General features: G+C 41.4%; 1 protein-coding gene across 2 annotated transcripts; it reads left to right on the forward strand.

Annotated features, from left to right (window-relative positions):
• The first annotated feature begins 689 nt into the window (after window positions 1–689).
• On the forward strand, window positions 690–27341 carry garem (GRB2 associated, regulator of MAPK1). 2 transcript variants are annotated; one of them, XM_080418159.1, is made up of 9 exons: window positions 690–1052; window positions 5792–5932; window positions 12320–12450; window positions 15433–15691; window positions 17508–17772; window positions 19214–19574; window positions 20084–20449; window positions 22082–22236; window positions 22880–27341. In XM_080418159.1, exons 1-9 carry the CDS (start codon window positions 932–934, stop codon window positions 23829–23831), a joined length of 2751 nt encoding a protein of 916 aa, XP_080274285.1. In that variant the 5' UTR covers window positions 690–931; the 3' UTR covers window positions 23832–27341. The 2 variants fall into 2 exon arrangements, with proteins under 2 accessions (XP_080274285.1, XP_080274286.1); XM_080418160.1 differs by having other exon boundaries at window positions 19214–19568.
• The last annotated feature ends 64 nt before the right edge of the window (window positions 27342–27405 follow it).

Consider the following 27405-nt stretch of genomic DNA (forward strand, 5'->3'; position numbering starts at 1 on the left):
TACATACATACATACATACATACATATATATATATATATATATATATATATATATATATATATATATATATATATATATATATATATATATATATATATATATATATATATATATATATATATGCACAGCAGCCATAGTATCACTCCCTTCACAGGTGTTACCAATGATTCTAATGAATGTATAGAGTAGCACAGTGGTTCTCAGACTTTTTAATTTCCACTACCACCATAACTCTGAGAGTGTACAAATGGAGAGTACACTCTCAGAGTTACACACCCGTAAGAGGTCATTTGGAACCCCCTCAAGGAACCATGAGGGTCCCTGAACCACACTTCGAGACCCTCTGGTGTAGCAGAGGGTTTCCAGTGAGCCAACATGCACAATATCAGCACTCTGACTCTGTTTGACACAATGGAACAGAGCCTTCATTAGTATCATAGGCAACACCTGTGAATTTCTTCACAATATTTCTGCTGTGCATAGAGCCTATTAGGTTCCTTTGTCACTTTTTTGTTGCTGTTCGCAGAATCTGTTTTGAGAGATTAGAGAACAGCACCTTTTAATTTCCTAACAGGAGGAAGTAGTCACAGTGCTGGTGATGATGGTGTTGACATGGTGTCTGCTCTGCTCCCCCCCCCTCCTACGCACACACACACACACACACACACACACACACAGACCAGACAAAACAAACATGGAGGCTCTGAGGAGGCGACACTGGAGGAGAGCAAACCTCAATGAAAAGACATTAACGCGACGACGTACCGCGACCATCCTATAACACGACAAACAATGCCAAATATAACAGCCCTCTGCTTTAACCGCGTAGCTTCTGTTAAACGCGCGTGTGTGTATAAAAACGTTATACGTATGTATTCTTAAATTTGTTTTTAAGTTAGCTAAAGCTAAGGCTAAATAAAAATAAGCAATATGGAGCTGGGAACAATGTTGTACAACAATCTGAAGGATGTGTCGTGGAGCACGACGTCTCTGCCGTTGGACCAGCTGGTCAGCGCCTACAGGCTGCCTCAGATTGTCAAACTGGACAACGGTAAGGTCGATTAAAGCTCACATAACGGTGGCTAATGGTCGTTAGCTCTTAGCACAGAGGGGGGAGGAGGGGGTGGGTGGTGGTGGTGGGGGTAGAGTATAGCAGTGGTTCTCAAACTTTTTCATGTCAAGGACCCCCAAATTGACACTTATTAGCCCGCGGACCCCCATTTGAAAAGATAAGCCAGGGACCCCCCCATAAGAGAAGATTTGTACGGCTCTAGCAGTGATTCTCAATCATTGTAATTTAAGGACCCCCCCAGTTTGACATGTATTAGGCTATAGACCCCCATTTAATGGCATTTATACCTCTGGGACCCCAATTCACGTTGTAAAACCAATGTTAATTTAACTCTGAGAGTGTACAAATGGAACCAAATGGGTTCCATTTGTACACTCTCAGAGTTACAGACCCATAAGGGTCCATTTGGTTCCTGTCCATCATTTAGCTGGGGACCCCCTGGAACCCCCTCAAGTACCCCTGGGGGTCCCCGGACCCCACTTTGAGAACCAATGGAGTATAGTAGTAGAGTAGTGATGGAAGAATACTCGCATGTTTGACTTAAGTAGGAGTATCAAAATACTGCAATGTAGATATACTCTGTTAAGTGAATATCTGGAATTCAAAAATGTACTTGAGTAAAAGTACAAAAGTATTGGTATCAAAATGTACTTTAAAGTACCAAAAGTAGAAGGTATACTCATTATGCAGAATATGTCCCATTTCACAAGTTAAATATGTATTAAAAATATTTTGAAAATGGCAGATCTACAAGCTCAAAATGCGTTCCCAGGCATTGTGAGCTTGTAGATCTGCTATTTTCAAATGGCCAGAATGTATATAGGGTTGAAGTGGTTATGGTTAATGCATGTTTTGTGATAATAATCAAAATCTACAAAGTAACTTGTAACTTAAGTTTTCAAATAGTAACTATATAGTATATAGTAAGTAACTACATAGTAAAGGTATAATATTTGTCTCTTACTTTACTGGAGTATTTCCAATTTTCAGTACTTTAACTTCTACCCCACTACATCTCAAAATACCTCAAAACTGTACTTATAACTGTACTGTACTTGAGTAAATGTACTTTACACCACTGCACATAACGGTGGCTAATGGTCGTTAGCTCTGGGGGGCTAGTAGTAGAGTGGGGGAAATGTGTGGGATGACACATTAATAACTTTACAGAGTGAGTAAAGTTATGTATCATCATGTAAGTTAATGGTTGATGATGATGATGCTCCATGGATGGAAAGATGGTTCACTTTAGATTGTCTTTAATGAATGTTTAACAAAGGGTTCTGAAACATCAGGCTCTCTGTGATTGCAGCTGTGAGACGGCACAGTGGGTCTGCTTTAAGATGTGGTGGTGGTCTGATGACTCTGATCTTCCAGTAAGATCAGTTCACTGATCCTAGCCAGGACACACACACACACACACACACACACACACACACACACACACACACACACACACACACACACACACACACACACACACACACACACACACACACACACACACACACACACACACACACACTCACACACTCGTAAGTCATAGTCCAGGGTTCCTAATACATCACTGTTTGCTACGGATCGTAACGCGTTCGCGTTTGCTCTAATCCATTGACTGGTGCTACTAGCATACATCCTGCTATGAGGTCCAGAGTGTTTGTATTTTTAACCACTTAAGCCCTGCTATACGGTTGACCGGAGTCGCCCCTCAGGGCTTTAACCCAGTGTATTTTCGATTTTCTGTTACTGTGGGGAAAGCTTTCGCTGAAAATAGCCGATCTACAAGCTCACAACGCGGCGGACGCCGCGTTGTGAGCTTGTCGATCGGCTATTTTCTGCGGAAGTCTTCACCACGATAAGGAGGATGCTGGGGTTTAAGTAGTTACAAAGAACTTCACCACACACAATCATGACAAAACACTGTGTACATAGACACAGCAAAAACACTATCAACTGCACACCTAACCAAAAAAGAACAAGATATTAATGTCTTATGTCCTTTGGTATCACAAAATTGCAGACATTATAATATGCAATAAGGCACTTCATTACAAAGAAATATTGTAACATAAAACATAAGCACAGACAGTGGAGTAGTCTTGAGGAAGAATTATACATTATACTATATTGTTGTTATGGGTGTTTATATCTAACCCTTTATATTTAACCATCACTTATAGTACTTACATTATATAATATGATATGACATGATATTTGGTAGTTTGTAGGGGCCAAGATGTCTCCGCTAGGCCTGATAGCTTTTGCTTTTGTTACAGCCCGTCTGTTGTGGCTCAGCTTGTCCTTGTAGCATCTATGGTATAACTATGGTCTGAGCCCTGTGCTCGTTGGCAGAACTACTGTCCTACCGACATGAGTGTTATTGTACTTCTCCCCTTGATATCATGTACATTAAAGCATAACCATCACCACCTAGTCACAGCAGGATGAGCAGATTATGAAATGCTAATTTGGAGCACAATGAAAGGGGAAACGGTGACAGAAATGAGTGGATTATACTATAGCGGTGTCCGGTGCAGCCTGTGCGCATCACAGTGGGATACTGTTACGTGCGGTACCACCACACCACTGTACCAGGGTTAGAACACCAGCCCACACCCAGCTATCGGTTTAGACCTCTTTATTCAGGAACAAAAAAGAGAAGGAACTTTTGATCCTTAGTGGATCTTCGTCAGGACAATTAAAACACATTCCACACTGTATGTGCGCGTAGGCGTATTGCCTGCTATGTGTCACTCCCATAGTGGGTGCAGGTGCATGCAACTCATGCACCTGCAGTAAGGGCCCAGGATGGAGTCTACGCAAGAATGCTACGAATGGCACTAGGTGTCACATGGACGGACCATACATCAGAAATGTGGTCCTCTATGGGTGCCTACCACGGGTCACAGACAAGGTCAGAGAGAGAAGGATGAGGCCGGCAGGGCACTGCGTCATGCACCCGGAACTAGTGGCAGGCAAACTGACACTGTGCGAGCCAAGCCAGGGCAAAGCCGGGTAAGGCCAGAACTTAAGAAGCGCACCACCTACGTAGATGCACTGTGGCGCGACAGCTTAGCTAACAACACTGTAGAGCTCAAGACCCTGATGCTAGACAGGAGGGTGTGGAGGGCAGTGATTCATCGCATCGCATAGAACAATAATGGTACATCTTGGTATATGAACGAAAATTGATTTATTTCCTGAGGATCATGGCTTATGGTGAATTTAAGGTGTTCAAGAATGTAAAGAACTGCATTTAAATAGTCCTCGGTGCCTTGCCAGATAACACAAACTTTTTATTGATTGATTGAATTCTTTATTAGACAGAAATGCAAACAGTACGGCTACAGTCATACACTTGGGCTGAAAGGATGACACAATAAAGTCCTGAGGACTTGCGGTCCTAGCATTCAATTCATAGTACATATCATTTCCACAATTTGATATGTTGAAAAGGATTATTAGGGAGGCAACATATAGGGAACTAAATTGGGGTGTGGGGACTCATTTTGCTTCCCATCGAGGTCCCTTTAGTTTACAATGCATGAAAAAGGAGTCTTCACACATGCATACTTAATTATTCAAAACGATCTCTGCCAACTCTCTGATACACCGTGTGCCGAGTAGAACATTTCTGAATCGGGCTTAGTGGTTAAGCTGTGTTTTTATGGGCAAATATTCCTATTAATTAATATTAATTACCCCGTCAAACTACACTCAACACCATAGTACTGTGGTTCCTAAACGTTTTTGCTTGAGACCCAAAAGAGAAGTTTTGATGTCTCCCCAGGATGAAAACTAGTGAAATCTACAAGCTTGTGAGCTTGCAGATTGGCTGTTTTCTTAATTATTGTAATTTTTTATTTATGAATGTCTTTAGAACATTGTTAGAATATATTTTTAAAATCTTTTTTGAAATAATAAAAATACATTTGAGGGATATTTACTCACGGAAAATGGGTCTCGCCGACCCACTGTTTGTTTGGTAAACACTGCCCTAGTAATATGCATGACTCGTACTTTTGTTTTATTTATTGGTTATTTACCGTAAATCTCCTCTGTAAGGCCTATCTGTCATAAATAAAAGGTTAAAACGTCCGCACACCGGCTTAAAGCTCCCAAACAATTTTAAAATGCCAATGGCGCAACGTTTCGACCTTTTATAGGTCTTCATCAGTCAAATATTTTACTGACGGACAGAGGAACATACAAAAATCATTGGCTAATGATAATATATAGCACCTGGGAGTCAGAAGAAGCACACTAACCTATACTCCCAGTGCCATCTATTAGAGAGTTACGCCAACTCCGTTCACTTCTTCGGGCCAGGTCTTCTACATACACATGCATTGGCGAATAGTGACAAATCCCTAAACCGGAAGTTCATGGAATGCATCGAAGTCTACGGCTCCTTGTCACTATTTCCAGCTACATGAACCACGTGACCGACGCTGTTTCTGACCCCTCATTGGCGCAACTCTCTAATAGAAGGCTCTGCCTACAAGACCTAAAAGGTCGAAACGTTGCGCCATTAATTGTTTGGGAGCTTTAAACCGGTGTGCGGACGTTTCAACCTTTTTTTCTGATTCTTGCCTTGATGTCCAGCACCTGGCCTAAATACCAGGTACAAGATGTGCAACACAATCTCCTCTTTGAACTGTCATCAAAGCCCTCATTCAAAGGCAGTGAGTTGAATGTTGTTGTTTTCATTCTCGTAGGTGAGATGGTCGAAGGGCTCCGAGACAACGACTACCTCTTGCTGCATTCCTGTCGTCAATGGACCACCATTACCGCACACAGTCTGGAAGAAGGCCACTACGTCATCGGGCCCAAAATAGAGATTCCAGTACACTATGAAGGTGAGACACACAGCCTGATGGGAAGGGAACTACTGCGTAAAAAAAATCATCCCTTCACTGATTTCGATCCTCTAAGTCTAATCCAATTTACTCTCCGGTGTCAGAATACTGAACCGTTAGCCTGGGAAACTGTCCTTGGCCTGAGACTCATGGTGTGTGTGCAGCGAGCGAGTGGCGCTTATCTCATCCGTCGTATGGATTAAAGTTCTCAGTTTTGCCACGACTGATTTCAGTCATTTGGATTCCATAGAAGAAGACATGCCAACTTATTGCATTTTTTGTGCACCGAAAATAGCATTTCTACAAGCCTGTGAGCTTGTAGATTGTCTATTTCCGGTTTGTTCCATGTTTACAGATGAAAGGTTATTGAAGACGTCAGACTAGCACTAGAATACATGTTCAGAAGCATCTTCCATGAAACCCTAACGATGTGGGATATTTCATAAAAGCAAAAGTTAAAGTCTAGATGTAGAACAGCACAAACGTAGGTTTAGAATTATAATGCCAAAACATCATTTTACAGACGGCATGCTAATTGTTTAGGAAACAGAGCATTAGTGTGGGGGGTTCCTTTCTTGCCGTTTCACAAATCATAGATTAGGACTGACAACGTTTTTCATTTGTGAGATTTTCTAAGCTTTATTAATCCATGTCTGTCCATTGAATGGGTCTGAAACCAGCAGCAGAGCGACTTTGTTGAAAAATGCAGTGTTTTAGTCTTGCATGGCCAGACGATCAGATATCTCCGCCTACTGATGCATGACGTGGTGACATCTAGATTCAACGTAAGAGGGCTAAAACTGTGTGGAAACTATTTCAGAGATGCATAACTTATCTGTATTGCAGAACCGGTGCTTAGACGTGCTGTCCCTTCATATTGCTATGGTGATATGATTTGTTTTTAAAGCAGGAAGTGTTCTGATTGAATACTTCAGTAACAGTTTGCAAAAAGTACATAGGTACAGTTATACAATAAATGCTAAAAGGATAACACAAAAATAAGTTTAAAAAAAACTTGAAAATAGCCGATCTACAAGCTCACAATGCAACGCAACACCGCCGTATGACAAAGTATACAATGTGGCTTAAGTGGTTAAGAACTGAAGACAAAACTTTTACATCTAACTGCCTTTGAATAGTGAACAATGCCCATTTATACTATACAATGTGTAGGCCTTGGGTCTTAACCCATTCAACCCGGTAAGTAACGCATCTGTGTCATTTTAGATATGAGCTATAACCATTATTTTATACTTTGGCTATTAAAAAATTGCAGATCTACAAGCTACAGTACGAGCTTGTAGATCTGCTATTTTTGAAAAATCTTGAACATTTGTGAAAAATCTGCAAATCTTTGAATACATATATTTTTTTGGAGACAACATTTTTAACTCAAATCTTTGCTTCTGGGGGGTCCCTGGAAAACATATTTTGATGGGAGTCGGCGGCCAAAAACATAATTTTTGGGGGTTATGACAAGAAAAGGTTTGAGCACCACTGATATAGCAACAATAGTTTTTCAGAAAAAAAATTGTTGAGACATTTGACAGTTACAAATGTTCGCTTTAAAAAATATACAATACATTCAAAGACTTTTTCAAAAAATAGCCAAAGAAATCTTAAAACGACACGGAATGCGTTCCCGGTCTCAATGGGTTAAAACACAAGTCATTCTCCATGGTCCACCACACAGCAGGATAGGTGACAATGAGCTGCCCCCACTGTTCATTGTGCGTTGGTCAGACACACAGTGCAGCGACATCACAAACAAGCAGAACTAAAACATAGATCTTATTGTGAGAGGAGACAGCCTGTGCGTGCGCGGTAAATGCATACAATAGTGCTTCTTTCTTTTTGTTTTTTTGCATATTATTGTCCCCTGTCGGGTGGAAACCTCATACCACCTCATAACCACCATCAGCTTGTAGATCTGCTGCTTTTGATGCTTTTGTGTGACGCTGTAGTATGATCACGTAGGGCGTTAATTTACGAAACAAAACGAATACAATTACAATAAGGAGATGAGAGGTTTCTGCCCGACAGCAACGATACGTTATAAATATGGACTCAAGGCAGACAGTTTCACAGTTATAAACATTGAATATTTACCATTTGAGTACATACTGTACATTAGGGGTGGGACGATATATCGCGATACTTTCTCCCGCGATAAATAATCGATATACTGCCGAAAAATATATAAAAAATATTATATATATATATATATATATATATATATATATATATATATATATATATATATATATATATATATATATATATATATATATATATATATATATATATATATATATATATATTTTATTATTTTTTTTGTGATACGTTGTTTTTCCTACTCTGTATTTGTGTAATGATGATTTTGAACTGTTTGGTGCTATTTTATGTGTTTATGAATTGAATACAAGTGCTATTTTATGTGTTTATGAATTGAATACAAGGACTATCGTGATATATCGTTGGTGAATTTTCATGCAATATATCGTGATATCGCAATATATCGATATTTTCAGATATCGTGATATATCGTTGGTGAAATTTCTTGCAATATATATCGAATATCGTGATATCGCAATATATCGAACATCGTCGAATATCGTGATATATATCGTATCGTGGGCCTAATATCGTGATATATATCGTATCGTGAGGTACCCATATCGTCCCACCCCTACTGTACATGCATTCCATTGATGGAGGTATGTACGCAAATGGTAAATATTCAATTTTTATAATTGTGAAACTGTCAAATAAACTGGTAAATATTAATATTAATAAACATTAATTACCATTATGAATAGAGAAAAGAGGAAGCACTGTGTAGGTCCGTAATGATCAGAAATTGAAAACAGGTGCTCATTGGAGACGGTTCAATTGTAGGTAGGTCAACACATTTAAGTTCCTTCCCTTGTAGTAGTAGGCTGACATCCAAGTAAGAAAAGCAGGTGAACTTAAAGGGATACTTCACTTTCACATAAAATAAACATTAAAAATATATATAAAAAAAAAAGAAAGTTATGGCAAAATAAAGGCCCCCTCACACATTAGTAGGACACTCTAATGCGTGAGGGGGCCATGAATTTTCCATAACTTTTTTCATTTATTTTTAATATATTTTTTAAATGTTTCCCCGGCCCTAAAGTGAAGTATCCCTTTAAAGAAAGATCAAAGGCACTCTGCTCAGTTGAGTTTTAAAAAGCCTTTATTTTATCAGGGTCCAATGGACCCTGATGAAGGCTATTGAGTTGGTCACATGTGCGTTTCTTTTACTTTGCCAAGCTAAAAGCCCTGATAAAATAAAGGCTTTTTAAAACTCAACAGGGTGGAGTGCCTTGGATCTTTCTTAAGTTCACCTGTTTTTCCTACTTGGATGTCAGCCTACTAGTACAAGGGAAGGAACTTAAATGTGTTGACCATTAATTACCATTAATTCGAAACGTTCAATCCATTTGCCTCGAACATAACACTGCCTTTTATTAGTTCGATTTTTTTGTCTTCCTATGAGGACGTTGCAGGCCGGATTGAGGTGGTCTACAGGCCGGTTCTGGCCTTAGGCCATATGTTGCCCATGTGTGACCTTTCAATGTGGTCTACATTGAAATACTTACTTCCTATTTTCTCAAATTCAAAATCAAAACCTGTGCACTATAAAAGGTCAGGCACAGATATTATCCTCTCAAACATCAAAATCCGTTAGTTCAGTATGAAGTCACCATAATGGACAAAATATGTCCATTATGGTCCTATAGCACATAACAATGGACAGCAGGCAACACGGGTTTCGATTAACGGTTATGAAAAACATTCAAAATGGTCATCCTGTACAACCATTGTTTTATGTATTTATTTATTTTTGGTATGTAGAATATATTCCAGGGCCACAAGAAGACTCCTCAGGGGCCGAATTTGGCCTGCGGGCCGCCAGTTGATTATCACTGTGACATAGTGCGAAATGTGTGTTTCACAGAGGGATGCCATCCGAGTCTGGTTTCATACACTCCCAACCTTGTATCTCCATTTTAAAACTTTTTTCCTTCATAATTTAATGCCCTATTTTGTCGTACAAAAGTGTCGCACGAGAATAGCCGCTCACACCGCGTCATTGTGAGCTGTACAGTAGGTCAGCTGTTTCTGCAAGTTTCAAGTCAAAAGTGGTGTGTGTCTGTATTAAGTATTAACAACAGCTTGTGACTAAATAATAACTACACTGAATCCACTGGAGTACATGTTCTTTTTTTCCATTTCCTGAAAGGTAACATTTTGGACATACCCATTACCCAACACGCCACCTGACACACACCAGCAGCGACAATAATAGACTTTTTAATGGAGAGTCTTTTAAAAGCAACCAAACACCCAGTTTTAGCTGGGAACACATGACAGGGGCAGAGAATGGCAGAGCCACTGCAGTGTGTGTTGCAATAATAAGGCGATTAAAGAGGCCGCCGCAGTGGCAAAACAACCCATGCCACTGTGTTTACCCGGGTGATTGGTACTCGGCCATGTGGCCTTTTGTTTTGGTAGAGAAGGCTGATGTTTCAGAGCCTCCGCTCCGGTGGGAAAGCCTGTTTTAAATCGACCGAAATCTCCGCTGCGGCGGGAAAGCCTGTTTTAAATCGACCGAAATCTCCGTTATGTCAATGCCCGCCTGGGATCCGTTAAAACATGTATAGAGCAGTGGTTCTCAAGCTTTGTCATGTCAAGGACTCCCCAAATTCCAGGGGGTCTCCAGCTAAAATAATTAATATAGCATCACAATCATTTTAACCACTTAATCCATTTATATGTTGGGCTATTCAAAATATAGCAGATTTACGAGCTTGTACATCTGCATTTTTTTTTTACTTTTTTGAAACAAATCTTCTCTTCTGGGGGTCTCAGGCACAAAACCTTTTCAGTTGGGGGTCCGTGGCCAAATCCACATGAATTTTGGGGGTCCTTGGCATGAAAAAGTTTGAGAACTACTGCTGTTAAGTCCTGTAAAGGCTACAGTATGTCTGTTCTCCAGCTCTGAAATGTTTAAACAGTCAGTGATCCAGTTCAGAGCCAGATTTACCCATATCACGGCAAAACGCGTTGTGAGCTTGTCGATTGGCTATTTTCAGCGAAAGCTTTCCCCACAATAACAGAAAACACACTAGTATAGAGTCCTGAGGGACTCCGCTCAACCATATGGGGTTTACGTTTTTAAAATGATGATGCGTGTCCCGCATGATTCCACAAATGCTATGTCAGCATACGTACGCCTGTTATTCTAAACACTAAGGTCATGAGAATTAAGCATGTCTTCATGACAACGTCCAACTGTATATTGTCCCATAGTGTTCTGTATGTAACTGTATTGTCCCATAGTGTTCTGTAATGTAACTGACTTGTCATTAAATAATGCCGTTTCTCTAGAACAACTTATTGCTTTGTGTGTTCCAACATTCTCCAGATTCTCCACTGCTAAGTCTTTACTCAAGCACTTTGTAAAGCACTGTGATAACATTCAGACATTCTGTTTTATGTTTGCTCTCAGGCACAAAGACTAAAACCAACATTTTAGTTGACGATTAATCATACAAATAATTGCGAATAATGATTTTAATTGGGTTTTTGGCATTGAACATTAGATTTGCCTTTTTGGCTGTGTAAACAAAACATGCACAGTGGCAGACGTGACAAATAACCTAAATATGCAAAGCTATTACTGAAATATACAAAGAAATGATGACTGACAATGACGGGTACCAGTATTCATAATAAGTAATGTGCTATGGCCAAAAACAGGTCATGAATATACATTTTCATAAGCTGTTGTGAGTTTGTAGGCTATTTGAAATGCATTCATGGAAATGCATGAAAGCCTTTCAACATTTTTGAAAGTTTCTGCCCTAAATGCCCAAAATGGGGACAAACAGGTTGGAAGTGGTTTAAAATAGCACAGGCAACAACATATGAAATATGATATTTCTGTTAATTTCATCCAGCTGTTTTTATACAGATGAATGGAAAGGATCTTGGAAAATAAATTGTGATTATCGTCAAATAATTGAGGTTCCAGAGGGTCCCCAGCAAAATGTTTCAATACAGCATCACAATCATTTGAACAACTTTATCCATATTTTACACATTGGCTATTCAAAAATAGCAGATGTACAAGCTCACAGCGCGTAACTTCGTGCTCGTGCTGCGAGCTTGTACATCTACTATTTTTGATTTTTTAACAAATCTCCTCTTCTGGGGGTCCCTGGCACAAAACGTTTTCAGATAGGGGTCCGCGGCCAAATAAATATACATAATTTTCAAGGTCCATGGCACAACAAAGCACTGGCCTAGGCCTCTCTCACTACATTGACGAATGTGTGTCCTTCTCCTCTCCTGCAGGTCAGTTTAAGCTGCTGGAGCAGGACCGGGACGTGAAGGAACCGGTGCAGTACTTCAACAGCGTGGAGGAGGTGGCCAAAGCCTTCCCCGAAAGGGTGTACGTCATGGAGGAAATAACCTTCAATGTTAAGGTATGTTTCTCATCGTGTCATAAAGGGTGTACGTCATGGAGGAAATAACCTTCAATGTTAAAGGAGGAGTTCACCCAAAAAATTACTTATTTTCTATCAATTGCACACCCCATGAAGCCTTGATTTCATGGATTTATTTTTGTTTTTGTGGCATTCCTAAGCCAATAATTTGATGACCGTGTGTATTTCCGGTAGGAGACACAAATAATCTACTTTGTGTCTCCTACCGGATACATTAGCCGGTAGGAGACGGGAATCAAATTATTGGCTTAGGAATGCGACAAAAACAAAAAATAATCCATGGATTAAAGGCTTCATAGGGTGTGCAATTGATAGGAAATAAGTCATTTTTTGGGTGAACTCCTCCTTTAAGGTACGTTTCTCATCGTGTCATAAAGGGTGTACGTCATGGAAGAAATAACGTTCAATTAGGGTGACAACGGTTAATTGAACTAATCAATAAAACTAGAGGTTCGAGCTATTTTCACAATTTTTGTTCAGTTGTGGAACGAAAGTAAAAAAAATACGCGTTAACCACTCTTAAACCCTCCAGACTTGGTAAGTCAGACCTGAGTTGCAACTGTAATTGGTCCGCTCTCTCTTCGCAAAACAATTTGGCTAGGGATTCTGGGGTTCAAGTGGTTAATCGATTCTTTGTTATATTAATCTTTTTTTTCTTAATTAATATAAAAGCACTCGATTACGCAATTAATTGAAGAAGTGAACTAGAATAATCTAGAATAATCGCTTAGAATAGTGGTTCTCAAACGTTTTTGTGACAAGGACCCCCTACATTGATATGTATTTGGCCGTGGACCCCCATCTGAAAATGTTTTGTGCCAAGGACCCCCATGAGATGATTTATGTTAAAACCCCCCCAAGGACCCCCACTTTGAGAACCAATGGGTTAATCTTTTTTTTTTATTACCTAAAAGCACTTCTCGCTTACTCAATGAATCAAAATAGTAAACGATAGAATAATCGCCAAGAAAACATTTGCTAGTTGCAGCCCTACATTCAGTGTTACGGTACATTCTCAATCTCTCACAGCAGGTCATTAAGGTTGATATAAAGAGATAAGGTGTGATTATTGGTAACCTAGTTACCAGTACTAATGCAACACTGTCAGTGTTGCATTAGCTTCCCTGTGGCACCGAGCGCTCTTGCAACAGCAGAGTACCGTATGTGGAAGCAACATGAGGCTAGTTCCATGAACAATGAATTACAAACAGCTCTATTAGGCATCTGTTGAGCATTAGATATCGTTGCTGTCGGCCAGAAGCCTATAATCTCCATATTTTAACTTTTTGTGTTTTTTTGTAAATTAACCCCCTACTTGATCATACTACACCGTCACACAAAAGCATCAAAAGTAGCTGTTCCGCAAACGCGACGCGTTTTTAGCTTGCAGATCTGCTACTTTTGCTATTTTTGAATTTGAATCCTGAAAAGTAACAGTTTTGGACGTATGAGGTTTCCACCAGACAGAGAGGGTTGAGTAGGCGTGTATCATGTTATTTTAATTGCTACAGGCTTTCAGAATAACCTCAGAGATTAGAGTGCACTTGTTTTTTTTGTAATATCCTGTTGAGGGTTCTATCTCATTACCAAAGAATTAGCAAGTAAGGAGTGTTGAGAAATCCTGTGGCGATTCCCGTCTCCATTGCCTCATATTCATGTGGTTTGAATAGCTGAAACACCTTTGTGCTGAAATGTCCTTATGTGTATACGTTGTTGAGACAGCCACCCTATCTAAGTGAATAGGAAGTAGGAACGTTTAAAAACGTTTCATAGTAAATGACCGGGTCAGCCAGGAAGGACAGGAAAGAGATAAGAAACTGTGACAGTTTACATTATATTACTGTCACAGTAGGCCTTGAGCCCATGACCCATCTAATTCAACACACTCTGCTAGTTTGGGATGGCTCATGGTAGAAGACGGGGTTAAGCAAATACCACTGGGATTGGTATTTCAGATAGTCAAAGGGACAGTGCCCTCAATGCCCTCATACCTGTCGAACTACTTCTCCACAGTGAGTGATACCCACAGCCACTATACTAGAGGGGAGCGACCATGATCTGGTACTACCCACATTTAGAACAAACAGAAAATTCTCATTCTACTACTCTGCCACCATCCATTAAAATATGTGAATCACATCTCTTCCAGGAGGCCACAAGGGGAGGTAAATGTAAATTCCCCGTCGAAAGGAGGTGTCATTCAATGCCATTTTTCCTTTTCCTCCATTGTACATAGTGTTTATTTGTTGATGACATGTATTATTGTGTTAATTCTTTATTCTATGTTGATCGAATACATACTGTAGGACCACAATTGAAACAAGTCCCCAGGACTTTTTTGTGTTATCCTTTTAGCCTTAATGTCTTACTGTACCACATGCTGTTTACATTTCTGACTAATAATGTATTCCATCATCAATAAAAAACAATGCCCCAAATCATCCCCACTACGTACATACATACTTTTGTTTGTTTCTTCAAAGAAAGCTGTGAAGTATCACAAATTGCCAGTTTTGGTGGCTCTCTGTTGATATATATGGTTTTTTTTAATTGGTTCATATACTTGAGTGTGGATATATATTATTATTTTTTCAAAAGGGACTTGCTGATCTTAGAACTTAAAATTAAATTCAAGCCTATTGAAGAAATGTATAAAACAAATAGATATTCGCAATAGTGCACATAGTTCTTAGTAAGTTTAAGCACTAAAGCGGCTTCCACACGATTCACAACCAGTGTTGACAACTGCAAGCTTGTACATCTGCTATTTTTTTACATTTTAGAAAAATCTTGAAAGTGTTTGAAAATGTTTTAATTATAATTTATTTGAACACAAATCATCTCTTCTGGGGGGGGTCCCTGGCACAAAACATTTTCAGCTGGGGGGTCCTTGGCACGAAAAAGTTTGAGAAGCTAGGGGTCAGGGGTTCATGTCGGTTAACATGTTCCTGTTTCTAACAGATGGCGTCGGGGGAGTGCAACGAAGACACGGAGGTCTACAACATCACGCTCAGCACCGGCGACGAGCTCACGCTGATGGGCCAGGCCGAGATCCTGTACGCCAAGACCTCCAGGGAGAAGTCCAGGTTCAACACCATCTTCAAGAAGATCGGCAAGCTCAACTCCATCAGCAAGCAGCTGGGCCGGGGCAAGATGCCCTGCCTGATCTGCATGAACCACCGCACCAACGAGAGCGTCAGCCTCCCCTTCCAGTGCAAAGGTTTGTTTATGCCCTCACACCATAACTTAACGTCCATAGCATATCAAGTACTGTACAGCAGTGGTTTTCAACCTTTTTTGCGTCAAGGACCCCCACATTGACACACATTAGCCCAGGGACCCCCATTTGAAAAGATATGTCAGGGACGCCCGATAAGAGACGATTTTTACGGTTCTAGCAGTGATTCTCAACCATTTTAATTTCAAGGACCTCCCAGTTTCACATGCATTAGGGCTACGGACCCCCATTTAATGGCATTTTTATCTCTGGGACCCCAATTTATATTATAAAATTACGGGTCCATTTGGTTCCATTTGTACACTCTCAGAGTTACAGACCCATAAGGGTCCATTTGGTTCCTATCCATCATTTAGCTGGGGACCCCCTGGAACTCCCTCAAGGACCACTGGTGGTCCCCGGACCACTGGTTGAAAACCACTGCTGTACAGTATTGGTTCCCAAACTGGGGGTCTCCAAATTATTTTGGGGGGTCCCCAGATGATTAGCTTAATGTGCGACATTGTTTTCTCACTCAACAGTAAACAAACCAACATACAGTATAAGTGTATAAAGGGCATCTGCACAAACATTTCTAAAGTGACAATTTAAGGACTTTTAAGACCCTTTCAATACCAAATTGGCAATTATTACTTTAATTTGTGAAAATAGCCGATCTACAAGCTCATGAGGCGTTGTGAGCTTGTAGTTCAGGTATTTTCACGACGTTTATCCGTGGAACCGAGTAAAACTAAATGTAATGCCTCAACTCCTACAATTCCAAGTGCTTGTCAGGGTGGGGGCTCCCCAGTTTAAATATGATTATTTTGGGGAGTCGTGGCCTGAAAAGTTTAGGAACCCATGCCTTAACTAACGTCCATAGCATATCATGTACAGTATTTATCTGCTGCTATGCTCTCACACTGTATGTCTTACCTTTCACCCACTGTTTCACTCCTGTAGTAATAATGATAAAACTTTATTTATAGGCTATAGCACCTTTCAAAATTGTGTTACAGAGTGCTTTACACATGGGGCAGGGTACACAAAAGTAACAAGAGACATTTCAACAATCAACACGATAGACTGAAAGAACGTTTTAAGCAGGGATTTAACCCATTTAGACCTGAGGCCCATTCTAAAAACGCCTTCTAAATCCTGACCCAAGTTTTCTGAAAAACTACAAATGTATGTTGCTATATACTGTACATAGCAACAAGAACCCCAAAAGGGGTTCCTGTCCTGAAAGGTATAGTTACAAATGGCGGTTCCCGCCCAAAATGGGTTAAAGCAAGGGACCGATTCAGAAAGCCTGATCTCTAAGGGCAGTGTATTCCAAAGTGTTGGAGCTCTGGTACTAAAAGCCAGTTCTCCTTCAACCTTCAATCTCGGCTCTCTAGAACAGAAAATAGTTTCCCAAACAGTGCGTCAGGACCCATGTTTGGCTCGCTCGTGGACGTATTTTTATGGGTCGCGAGAAAAAATGCCCTTTTTTCCTTCCTACATTAAAAAAAAAATATATATTTCAAAAGATTAAAAAAAGTTTAAACAAAAAAAAATCATCAATTAAAAACAATTCTAAAATGTTTTCATAAAAAAATGAAAAAAGGAGCTCACAACGCGTCGCTTGTAGATCTGCTATTTTCACTAGTTTGGGTCCCAGGCAAACGTTTAATTTCTCTTTTGGGTCTTGAGCTAAAAAGTTTGGGAACCACTGCTCTAGAAGTGCTGCCTGAGGATCTCAGACAAAGCACTGTAAACCTGTGACAATAATGTGTGATGTGACAATAAAGTTGATTCTTGATTCTGAATTCTGCAGGCCGGTTCAGCACGTGCAGTCCGCTGGAGCTCCAGATGCAGGAGGGCGAGCACACCATCCGGAACATCGTGGAGAAGACCCGGCTGCCGGTCAACGTCACGGTGCCCGGCAGCCCGCCGCGCAACCAGCACGACCTGCACCTCATCCGCGAGGGCCACCGCTACAAGTTTGTCAACGTTCAGACCAAGACGGTGGTGGTGTGCTGCGTCCTGCGCAGCAACAAGATCATCCCCGTCCACTTCCCCTTCCACGCCGCCATGCCCAGGTAGGGCTGTCGCCATCATTACATTTTACTTTGTGACTATTGCACATTATTATTATTAGTATTCCACTCGACCTGTGCATGTTATTATATTTGTAAAATATACTGTATGTAACATGTTTGAAGCCATGAGAAAATATGAACTTGTCCTATTCACGTGAGCTGTAATGGGTCTGATTGGGGGGATAATGGAATCATTAGTGCCACCCGAGGTTACTAATAGAGGGTGTGGTACACAACAGGGGGGTTGAACCAAACCGTTTGTGCCAGGTTGAACGGAGGAGGAAAGCAGAGACTTTGAAGCGCCAGTTTATACCGTTTTGATAGTTTAAACGTGACATTAAGCTGCAGCCAAGGTTAACAGACTTTCGAACCCAGCGGAGAGAGGAACCTGCCGTTTCTGTCGGGCCGTGGGATCCGAGCGCCGTGGTGGTGTGGCCGAGACGCCGGTCGGGATTGGAGCCGACAGCCGAAGCCGGTGAGACCGAACCGAGCAACCTTTTCTTTGGATTACAAATTAGAGGGGTACCCCGTATCTAGCTATTATTTGGGCCGCTGCGCGCGGAAGAGACTTTTCTTTTGAGTGGATTAAGGAACTGTTTACGTTCGTGGGAGCACGATCCGAAGAGGACGGTCGCGGGTCTATTTATTTATTTAAGCAGCGTGCGTGCATGACAGACTCTTAAACGCTGTGTGTTTTGTTTATTGTTTGTATCTCGCATTGTGACCCGCTGGGTTACAAGGGACAGTGGGATTGGTTTGGGTGGGAGGGGCAGTTAAAGTGATTGTTTGTTTTTGATTTATTTGTTTGTTTGTTTATTTCATTTATCAGGGAGAGAGACAGGGAAAGAAGTAAATTTGAAGTGTTATTATTTGACTTAAATACCGTCTGTTCTGTCAATTCTTCACTAGGCTTCTATATAAAAAATCTTATCAGTTAAAACACCCACCGATCTCGTAGTTTTTCCTTTTTGGTAGTGATTATCCTTTCAGTTATAAAGGCCGATTGTTACAACTTGATGTCACACAAATAATTTAACAATGATTAATAATCATTGTTAATGATGTAGTTGTGTTTTTGGCATTGAACATTGGAAGATTACGACTGACGATGACCAGTGCCAAAAATCTAAATAAATAGGGTTAGGGTGTACTATGGCCAAAATAGGCCAGATTAAATTATTTTATACTTTCATAAATGTTTAAAAATAGTGGAATTGGCTGATCAGCTATATCAGCTTTTCTTTTCTTTTATGTCTGGAGACTCCTGTCCAGGACAGGCTTCAGACACGCCTAAATGTTTGCAAATGTATGAACATTTTTCAACAGATGAATTTATGCAGTTGAATGGAAAACAATTCTGAGTCTGACCATTATGCAAAATAACTGCGATCAGGTGGATTATGAAATAATTTCGACGGGCCTCTCTTCTATGCCCACTCAGGTTCATCATCCCCGAGGGCCTGCTGCAGGGCGAGCTGTGGCTGGACACCATGGTGCACCGCTGGTTCACCTTCTGCCAGGAGCAGTTCGACATCGACGACTACTCGCGGGCGGTGCGGGACGTGCGGGTGGACTGGGCCGACGACGGCAAGAGCCCCAAGAAGAGCGGCAGCGCCAACGGCAGCTGCGTTGGCGTTGGCGGCGGCAACAACAACGGCGGCTGTCCCGGCTCCTCCCACGTGCACGTGCCCAGCTCGCTGACGTACGCCCGCGACGAGCTCACGCAGTCCTTCCACCGGCTGTCGGTGTGCGTGTACGGCAACAACCTGCACGGCAACAGTGAGGTTAACCTGCAGGTAGGGGTAAGGTCTGAGGCACGGTTATGTGTTTTTTTTTATGGTACGATTATAGAGAGAGTATATAGGGCCGGGGCGCGATATGACGTCAAATCAATATCACGATTGTTTCAAACATTTTCCTCGATTACGATTAAAGGTGTAATATTTGTTTTAAATAAGTGTTAAATAGCTCTATATTCTGATGGTACTCATTGCTATAGAGTGTTTGTTCTGTAACAGGGGTCTCCCACGTCCCTCCAGCTCTCCAGATTAAACAGAAAATGCATTTTCAGTGCCATTTATTTCCAATCATGAGAGAGAACTCACAAAATTGGAAATGAAACACTATAAAATAAAGCTGATAAATGGGTACTTTCTCCTGATTGACTGAAGATTTGCCACCCACCTGGAAAAAAAAAGTCTGTTTATTAATGAGCTGGAGAGACGGGGAGAACCACTGACTTACCTTACCTTTTTAAATTGTGGTCAACAGTAAAAGCAGGTTAATAAGTCCTCCTGTCTCTATCTTGCAGGGATGCATGACACTGTGCGGAGACTGGGCCCTGCTGCCGTCGGACTGCGCGCTGCCCACGGACTCCGGCGACTCCGACCACTTCTTCCCCGAGATGATGGACAGCCAGCTGCCCCTCCTCCAGTCGGACGTCCCGTACGAGGAGCTGTGGCTGGACCACCTGAGAGGCCGCGTCCCAAAGCAGTCTTCCAGCGAGGGCGGCGTACGCGGGAGCGGCGGAAACAACGCCGGCTTAGGAGGGGCGACGACGACAACAACAACCGCGGTCCTGTCGTCTTACCCCGTCACGTGTCCCCCCCTCGGTCCGATAACGAGCCCGGCGGAGATGTCTCTGTCCCCGCCCCCTGTCCCGCCCAAATCTGAAGCTGTGAGTACCGAGACGTTCACCTTGATCGATTGGTTGAATACTTTATTAGTCAGAAATGTAAACGGCGGTGGTAGTGGTACAGTCAGACAGGCAAAGTGTCATTTTAGATTTCTTTGGCTATTCAAAAATAGCAGATATACAAGCTTGTAGATCTGCTATTTTTGAAAAATTGTGAATATATCTATAAGCGAAGCAAAGATTTGAGTTACAAATGTTTGCTTGAAAAAAATATATATATTCAAACGATTTGCAAAAATGATGTCGCGCTACGAGCTTGTAGAACTGCTATTTTTGAATAGCCAAAGAAATCTAAAGTGACACAGATGCGTTTCTGGTCTTAATGGTCCTGGGGACTTCATTGTAGTCCTATGTATTCAATTCATCAACTTAGCATACAAGCATTAACACAATAATCACATGTCCTCAACAAAAACAAACACTATATGTACAAAAAAGATGGGAAAATTACATTTACCTCCTCTTGTGGTCTCCTGGTAGATGTTTTTTCAGGCCAGTTTTGTAAGAAACCAGTGTTACACATCCTTTTAATGGATGGTGTCAGGGCGTTCCACATTGTGGTGGCAGAGCAGTAGAATGAGAACTTTCTGTTTGTTTGTGGTGCAGCTATGTACCCAAACCTCGTCTTTGGGAACCAAACGGTACTACTGTTTTTTTCAATCCTGACATAATAGTTGATTACATTCACATGGTTGTCCCAGGTCTCGCTGGTTATTATTTTGTCATTGATAATGATATCGAGAGCAGGTACATACAATCAACTTCCTGGCAGGATTGAAATGCAGAAGTAACAGTGACTGGTCATTGTGAATAATAAAGTAGCACAGCAGTTCTCAAACTTTTTTAATTTTGGTTCCATTTGTACACTCTGAGTTGCAGACCGCAGTGGTTCTCAAACCTTTTTCAAATCAAGGGCCCCCAAATTGATATATGTGGCCGTGGACCCCCATCTAAAAATGCAGGGAACAATTTAAAAAATAGCCAACATATTAATGGATAAAGTGATTAAAATGATTGTGATGCTATATTTACTACTTTATCTGGGGACCCCCTGGAACCCCCCCAAGGACCCCAGTTTGAGAACCACTGCTGTAAGGGTCCATTTGGGACCTCACATTGAGAACCGTGGACAGTTCAGAAACATGCCTATTAGTGACTCATCAATGGGGTTTCCAAGCTTAATGGGAACTAAATCCTTTCTCTTCCTGGAGAGAGTTGGCACGCTGAAACAGAAGCCATTGTTCTTGCATCAATAAACACAATTAAGTTTGAAATCTTGTTTGAATGATGCCGTCAGTAGGCAGGTTTCTGAACTGTCCACAGCCCACCTTTGAGACAGAAATGGTGCCATTTTATAATGTAGTAGAAAAGGTAACCCACAGCAATGGCTGGAAACTAACTTTAAAAAGAAGAAAAAAGTGCTGCACACTCTGGCTCCATATGAAGTTCTTTTTTTATTTGACGTTTCGGCCTGCTGGCCTTCATCGGAATTGATTGGTTAATTCTGATACAAAAAACTTCTAGAGTGAGCTAGAGTGCCATTTAAAAATTCGCATCGGTGAGGATCAATAGGTGATGTGCTTCTTTAAAAATGCTAATATGTTTTCTTTCCAGGTGAGGGAAGAATGCCGCCTGTTGAACGCCCCACCCATACCGCCTAGAAGTTCCAAACAGATGCCCACGGTGCCGGTCATTTCCAAGGCGCGGCAGCAGGAGACCCGCTCTCCCAGTCCCACGCTTTCTTATTATTCCTCAGGGCTCCACAACATGTAAGGACAAGAGAGTATTAGGAAACATGGAAAATTGATCCAAAGCTTTTTTTATTTTATTATCATGAAAAGTGTTGGGAATTGAACAAAAAAAGGCTTTGAATTAATTGGTCACTCACAGCATGTCCGTTCGTAACAAGGCTAATCGCTTAACCTGAAACCGTTGGGACATGTTGAACCACTATATATCGTTGCTGTCGGGCAGAAACCTCTTATCTCCATATTATAACTTTGTTTTTTCGTAAATTAATGCCCTACTTGATCATACTACAGCGTCAAACAAAGCATCAAAAGTAGCAGATCCGCAGGCTCGATCTTGTAGATCTGCTACTTCTATCTTTGAATATGAATCCTGAAAAGTAATAGTTTCAATGTTTTTTTCCCTCTACGCAAAATGAGTCTCTTCACTGAAAATAGCAGATCTGCTAAATTGTTTATACTGTTTGCCTATGTTTGGTGAATGTTCGCCTATTATGACATTCATTATCACAGGTTCATGTGGTTATGGCCATTATTAGCTATTAGACAGGGCCAGCATTAACGCTTATATAGCACGATAATGTCAAGTTCTATCTAGTACAAATTGTGGTCATGCTTGATATTTTCCAGTAACGTTTTTAAAATGTGTTTTTCTACATGTTAGTGGAGGCTGTGAGACGGAAGTTCCTGAACCAGAGGAGCCGAGTCGTGTGTGCTACCCCTGCAGCTGGAGTAGTAAGGCCAGCGCCGACGAGGCCAATGCTAGCTTGTCCCCCGGGAGCCTGCCATTGGACGGAATGTCTCCTGGAAGCCTGCCATTGGACAGAATGTCTCCTGGAAGCCTGCCATTGGACAGAATGTCCCCTGGAGGCCTGCCATTATTGGACGGGATGTCCTCCCGCTTGTCCTGGCCCAATAACTTCAGCGGAGGGGAGTCCCAAGGCGCGGAGGAGTTTCAACCGATAAACTGTCGAAGTTACTACAGCTACCCGCGAAAGCGATCGCCCAGCACCCCGAAGGCCTGTACGTCCAGCCTCTTCGACTTTGACGGAAGAGAGCACACGTGCGGAGGAGTTGACTTCCGATTTCAGAGAGCTTCTTCGAATCAGTTTTGCGCCAAGTCTTCGAGTTACACTTCAGACGTATACAGAGAAAGGCCGATAGACGAACTGAATGCTAAACAGAGCGTCTCGTGCCCCATCTTGCCGGCGTTGCCGCCAAGAACACCAAAATCGAACGTGGTGAACACAGACTTTCTGTCCGTCGTGGCTCGCGACAAAGAGCGAGGAACTCTGAAGCGGCCGCTCAGCCAACACGAGCAGGGCACCAAAAACATCTATTCCATCTCTTACTCTCCCAACTACCTGTCCGTTTCGCCCACGGCCACGTGGCAGCCGCCGACCACCCTGACCGGCCTCTCCATCGAAGAGGTGTCCAAGTCTCTGCGGTTCATCGGCCTGCCGGACGACATCGTCTCTTTCTTCGTCTCGGAGAAGATCGACGGGAATCTCCTCCTGCAGCTCACCGAGGAGATCCTGTCCGAGGACTTTAAGCTAAGCAAACTGCAAGTGAAGAAACTCATGCAGTTCATAAACGGGTGGAGACCTAAAATATAACGGAAGTACTAGAAGACACTAAATCTGCGTTTTATTGAAAAGCCCGACAAACTCACACCTTTCAAAACCACAACGCCATGCACACGTGGTGGTCGCACAGGGCTCTTTGTTTTGTACACTAGATGAATCTGTCAGTTAGACATGTTGAGCTTTGTTACCAGGTCCTGGGGGAAAGACGGTTTGGGAATACTTTAGTTCTCAGCCCCACTTGATGCCAGTGACTGCTATTTCATAATTTGAATGGAATCATTTGGCACTTTCCTACCGACATTCTCATGTCAATTATTTCCTTCTCTCTGGTGTTGCCCGCATGTAGCAGTGCTGGTTGTGTCATCGCTCAGATCTTTATTATTTAAGCCAATGAAAAGCCAGTTGGCTAATGCAGCTATCATTATGACCTTTGAGCGGGGTCACTGCTGCTGAACCTACTGGGTCAGCGTGATGAGGGCATTGCATGGCTTTGTTCTTAAAGGGGAATACCACCCAGTTTAGGCATTTCAACTGACCTTCAACAATTTGTGCTTGGGACTGCATTTCTTTTTTTGCCACACTGTGGCATCCAGCACCATCCCAAGCAAAACGGCCATCACAAAACATGCAATAGCAGGTTTCTTTTACAGACCTTTTCCCTTAGGGCATTGTGTTTAAATAAGAAATGCTAGTCAAAGGAAAAAAAATCCCTCTTGACAATTTGCTACATCAAGACCTTACAACGTTCCATATTGACACTTTAGTACAACGCCATTACGTTAATATCTCACACATTGCATTACATTAGTTGACAGAGCTCAAAGACAGTTTAGTTAATATACATTAGGCTTACAACCATCCCTTTTCAGTGAAAGACAAGATAAAGGCTTGTCTTGAAGTAGGTAGTAATGGATGGGAAGACATAATCGATTTTCTGGATTTAAGGGTTTTATCGTCAAATAATTAATATAGGCAGCTTGACAGTTCTGGACCTCATACGATTGGGCTGCTGTTACGAAAACCACCAAGTGTTTAATTTACCTATTAGTAAGGATCAATTATATTAAGATTATGGTTGAAAATAGGTGAAGTGCTCCTTTTAAGTCTCATTAAGTTATTTTAAACTTAAATTTACCTCGGTGTTATGCAAAAATAACAGATCTACAAGCTCACAACGTGTCCTATTGCGACACGTTGTGAGCTTGCAGATCAGCAACAAGAAAATAAATCACATTTGGTCTCTGTTGGGTGGAAACCTCATCTGGAGATAAGAGGTTTCTGCCCGACAGCAAGGAAGTGCCTAAAGGTGGTGGTATTCTACTTTAAAAGGACAACTCAGCGACCCGCACATCCACTTAACTATGTACAGTTGCCAAGCCAGTGTCTCGTTTTTATTTGATGCCTTGTCAACTTTATAAGGGGAGTCCTTGTTACTTTAACCCAGTGTCTCCTCAAAAAGACTTGTTATTTATGAATGACAAAAAAAACAGAGGCCTTTTAACTAACTAAAAGATTTCTGTATCCAACACTAATATGCATATAACCCACAAGACTAAAATTTTACGGACCACAACACTATCACACAATGTCATGCATTATGCACTTTGGCCATTTGTCATCCATCCATCCATTCATTCATTCGCTGTGGTCAATGAAGGCTGAAAAACGACGTACGCCTTCAAAGATAGAAGACATTTGCGAAGAAACCGAATGCACTACATACTTTTGCAAAGGTAAAAGGTACTTATCTTTTTCTCATTTTCATGTATCAAGTGTCCTAAGAAGTAGTAAAACAAAAAAAAACAACCTTTTATGCCTTAACCAACTGACCTTAAAAACTATTTAAAATGAAGGTAATGTTTCACTTTGGTAGAACATGTTTCACTTGAGCACACACACACACACAGCTCTAAAGGAGATTGGAGTTATCTCATATACTGTACCAGTGGGAACCGCTCCAGAAAAGGTTGGGAACCAACCTTTTCTGGAGCAGGGCCCACTTGAAAATCGTTAAAGTGTTCGCAGCCCACCCAGGTCAGCTGGGTGGGCCACGTGCATTTTCAGCACGTTAGTTTTAATTAATCAAATCGATTGTGTTCCAGCTTGGATGGAACTTACATTGTATACTTTGAAGTTCCTATTTATCAGTATCACAGTGAAGCTAGTATGCGTATACCATACTAGATGCATCTATGCATACTCACAGGTTGGGGGATTGCTGTCATATACCATATTATATGGTGGAGGCGACGTATTCCAATTGAAATGTAATAAATCATTAAGGAGCTGGTCTTCTATGGTCCTTAGTGGTTAGGGCCCCTGCAAGTTCTCTGTTCCAGCCTGTCACTGCCTTCTCGGGCGTATACATGAGATTATGCCAATGGTTAGAAATAGATGGTCCCATGTTTGGTTGTGCCTGGATTCTATGCTAAATATTCTACCAAGGTGAAATATGCTGCTTTGTTTCTACCAAACGTTCTATTGTCTGTGGCCTTGATTCAGAGTTGATTGACACATGCAACTCATCAGCTCAAATATTGCAAACTATGCACAAGAAAAAATACATCTGGAAACAAATTGGCCTACAATTCCATGCCCACAGTTTTAAAGAGAGAAAAAAAACTCCTGCACTGCTATTGACCACAATTATAAATACTGTGTAATTGTGCAGCTGTTTGCATTTGGATCTTTCTGTACCCTCTCCACCTGTTAAACTGTTTCTCCAACACAAACATCTAGGCCAGTGGTTCTCAAAGTGGGGTACAGGGACCTTGAGGGGGTTCCCAGCAAAATTGTAACTTTCCTGTTGAACCCAGGTCTCCTGTACAATGTGCTTTTTTTTTTTTTTTTACCACTGAGCTAATAGCCGATCTACAAGCTCACGTGTCTAGAGCCAAATGTCGAGTCAAACCTAGACACAGGATCTAAATTTCTCAATAGAAGGGAAGGGAGACCAAATGCAACCCAAAATGTATGCTCTAGTAACATACTCTACCATACAGATTGGACAAAATGTTAAATTATTTACAAAACATTTTTACACTAAATATCTCTTATGAGGATGATACATATTAATGTTTGAGAACCACTGACCTAGAGGCCATCTGGCAATCAGAAGGTTGCCGGATGTTTTTTTATGACCTCAATGCCATTTAGGAAAAGGCCACATAAATAAGGCCCCAGTATTGTGGAGAACTGGTTCCTTGTGATTTAACATTAGCATTTGACTTGCAAAAATTATGACAGGTTTAAAGTGCAGCATAGCACTCAATACGAATGGGTATTCCTTGTTGCATATGTTTATCTACACTCTGGATCGAGGCCTACATGAATTATTGCAACTTTATGCAAAAGGAAGGGATACAATGCAAACTGTCACTGGGTTGATAAAAAAAAAACAGTTGGATAGTATTGGTACATTGTCAGTATTATAGAAAAAAAACTGGCAATAACTTATGAGTGGTTATCTGTTTTTTAATTAACTCGTCCTTTTTTCCTTCCTTTTTCTGGTTGTACATTCTATTAAAATGGATTTATTGATGTTTGGGTCTTTTGTCTATAATTAGATCACATTAATGAGTAATGACCATGTGGGCGAAAGAAT

The sequence above is a fragment of the Gymnoscopelus braueri genome, assembly GCF_963280865.1.
Source record: "Gymnoscopelus braueri genome assembly, chromosome: 21".
NCBI lineage: Eukaryota > Metazoa > Chordata > Actinopteri > Myctophiformes > Myctophidae > Gymnoscopelus > Gymnoscopelus braueri.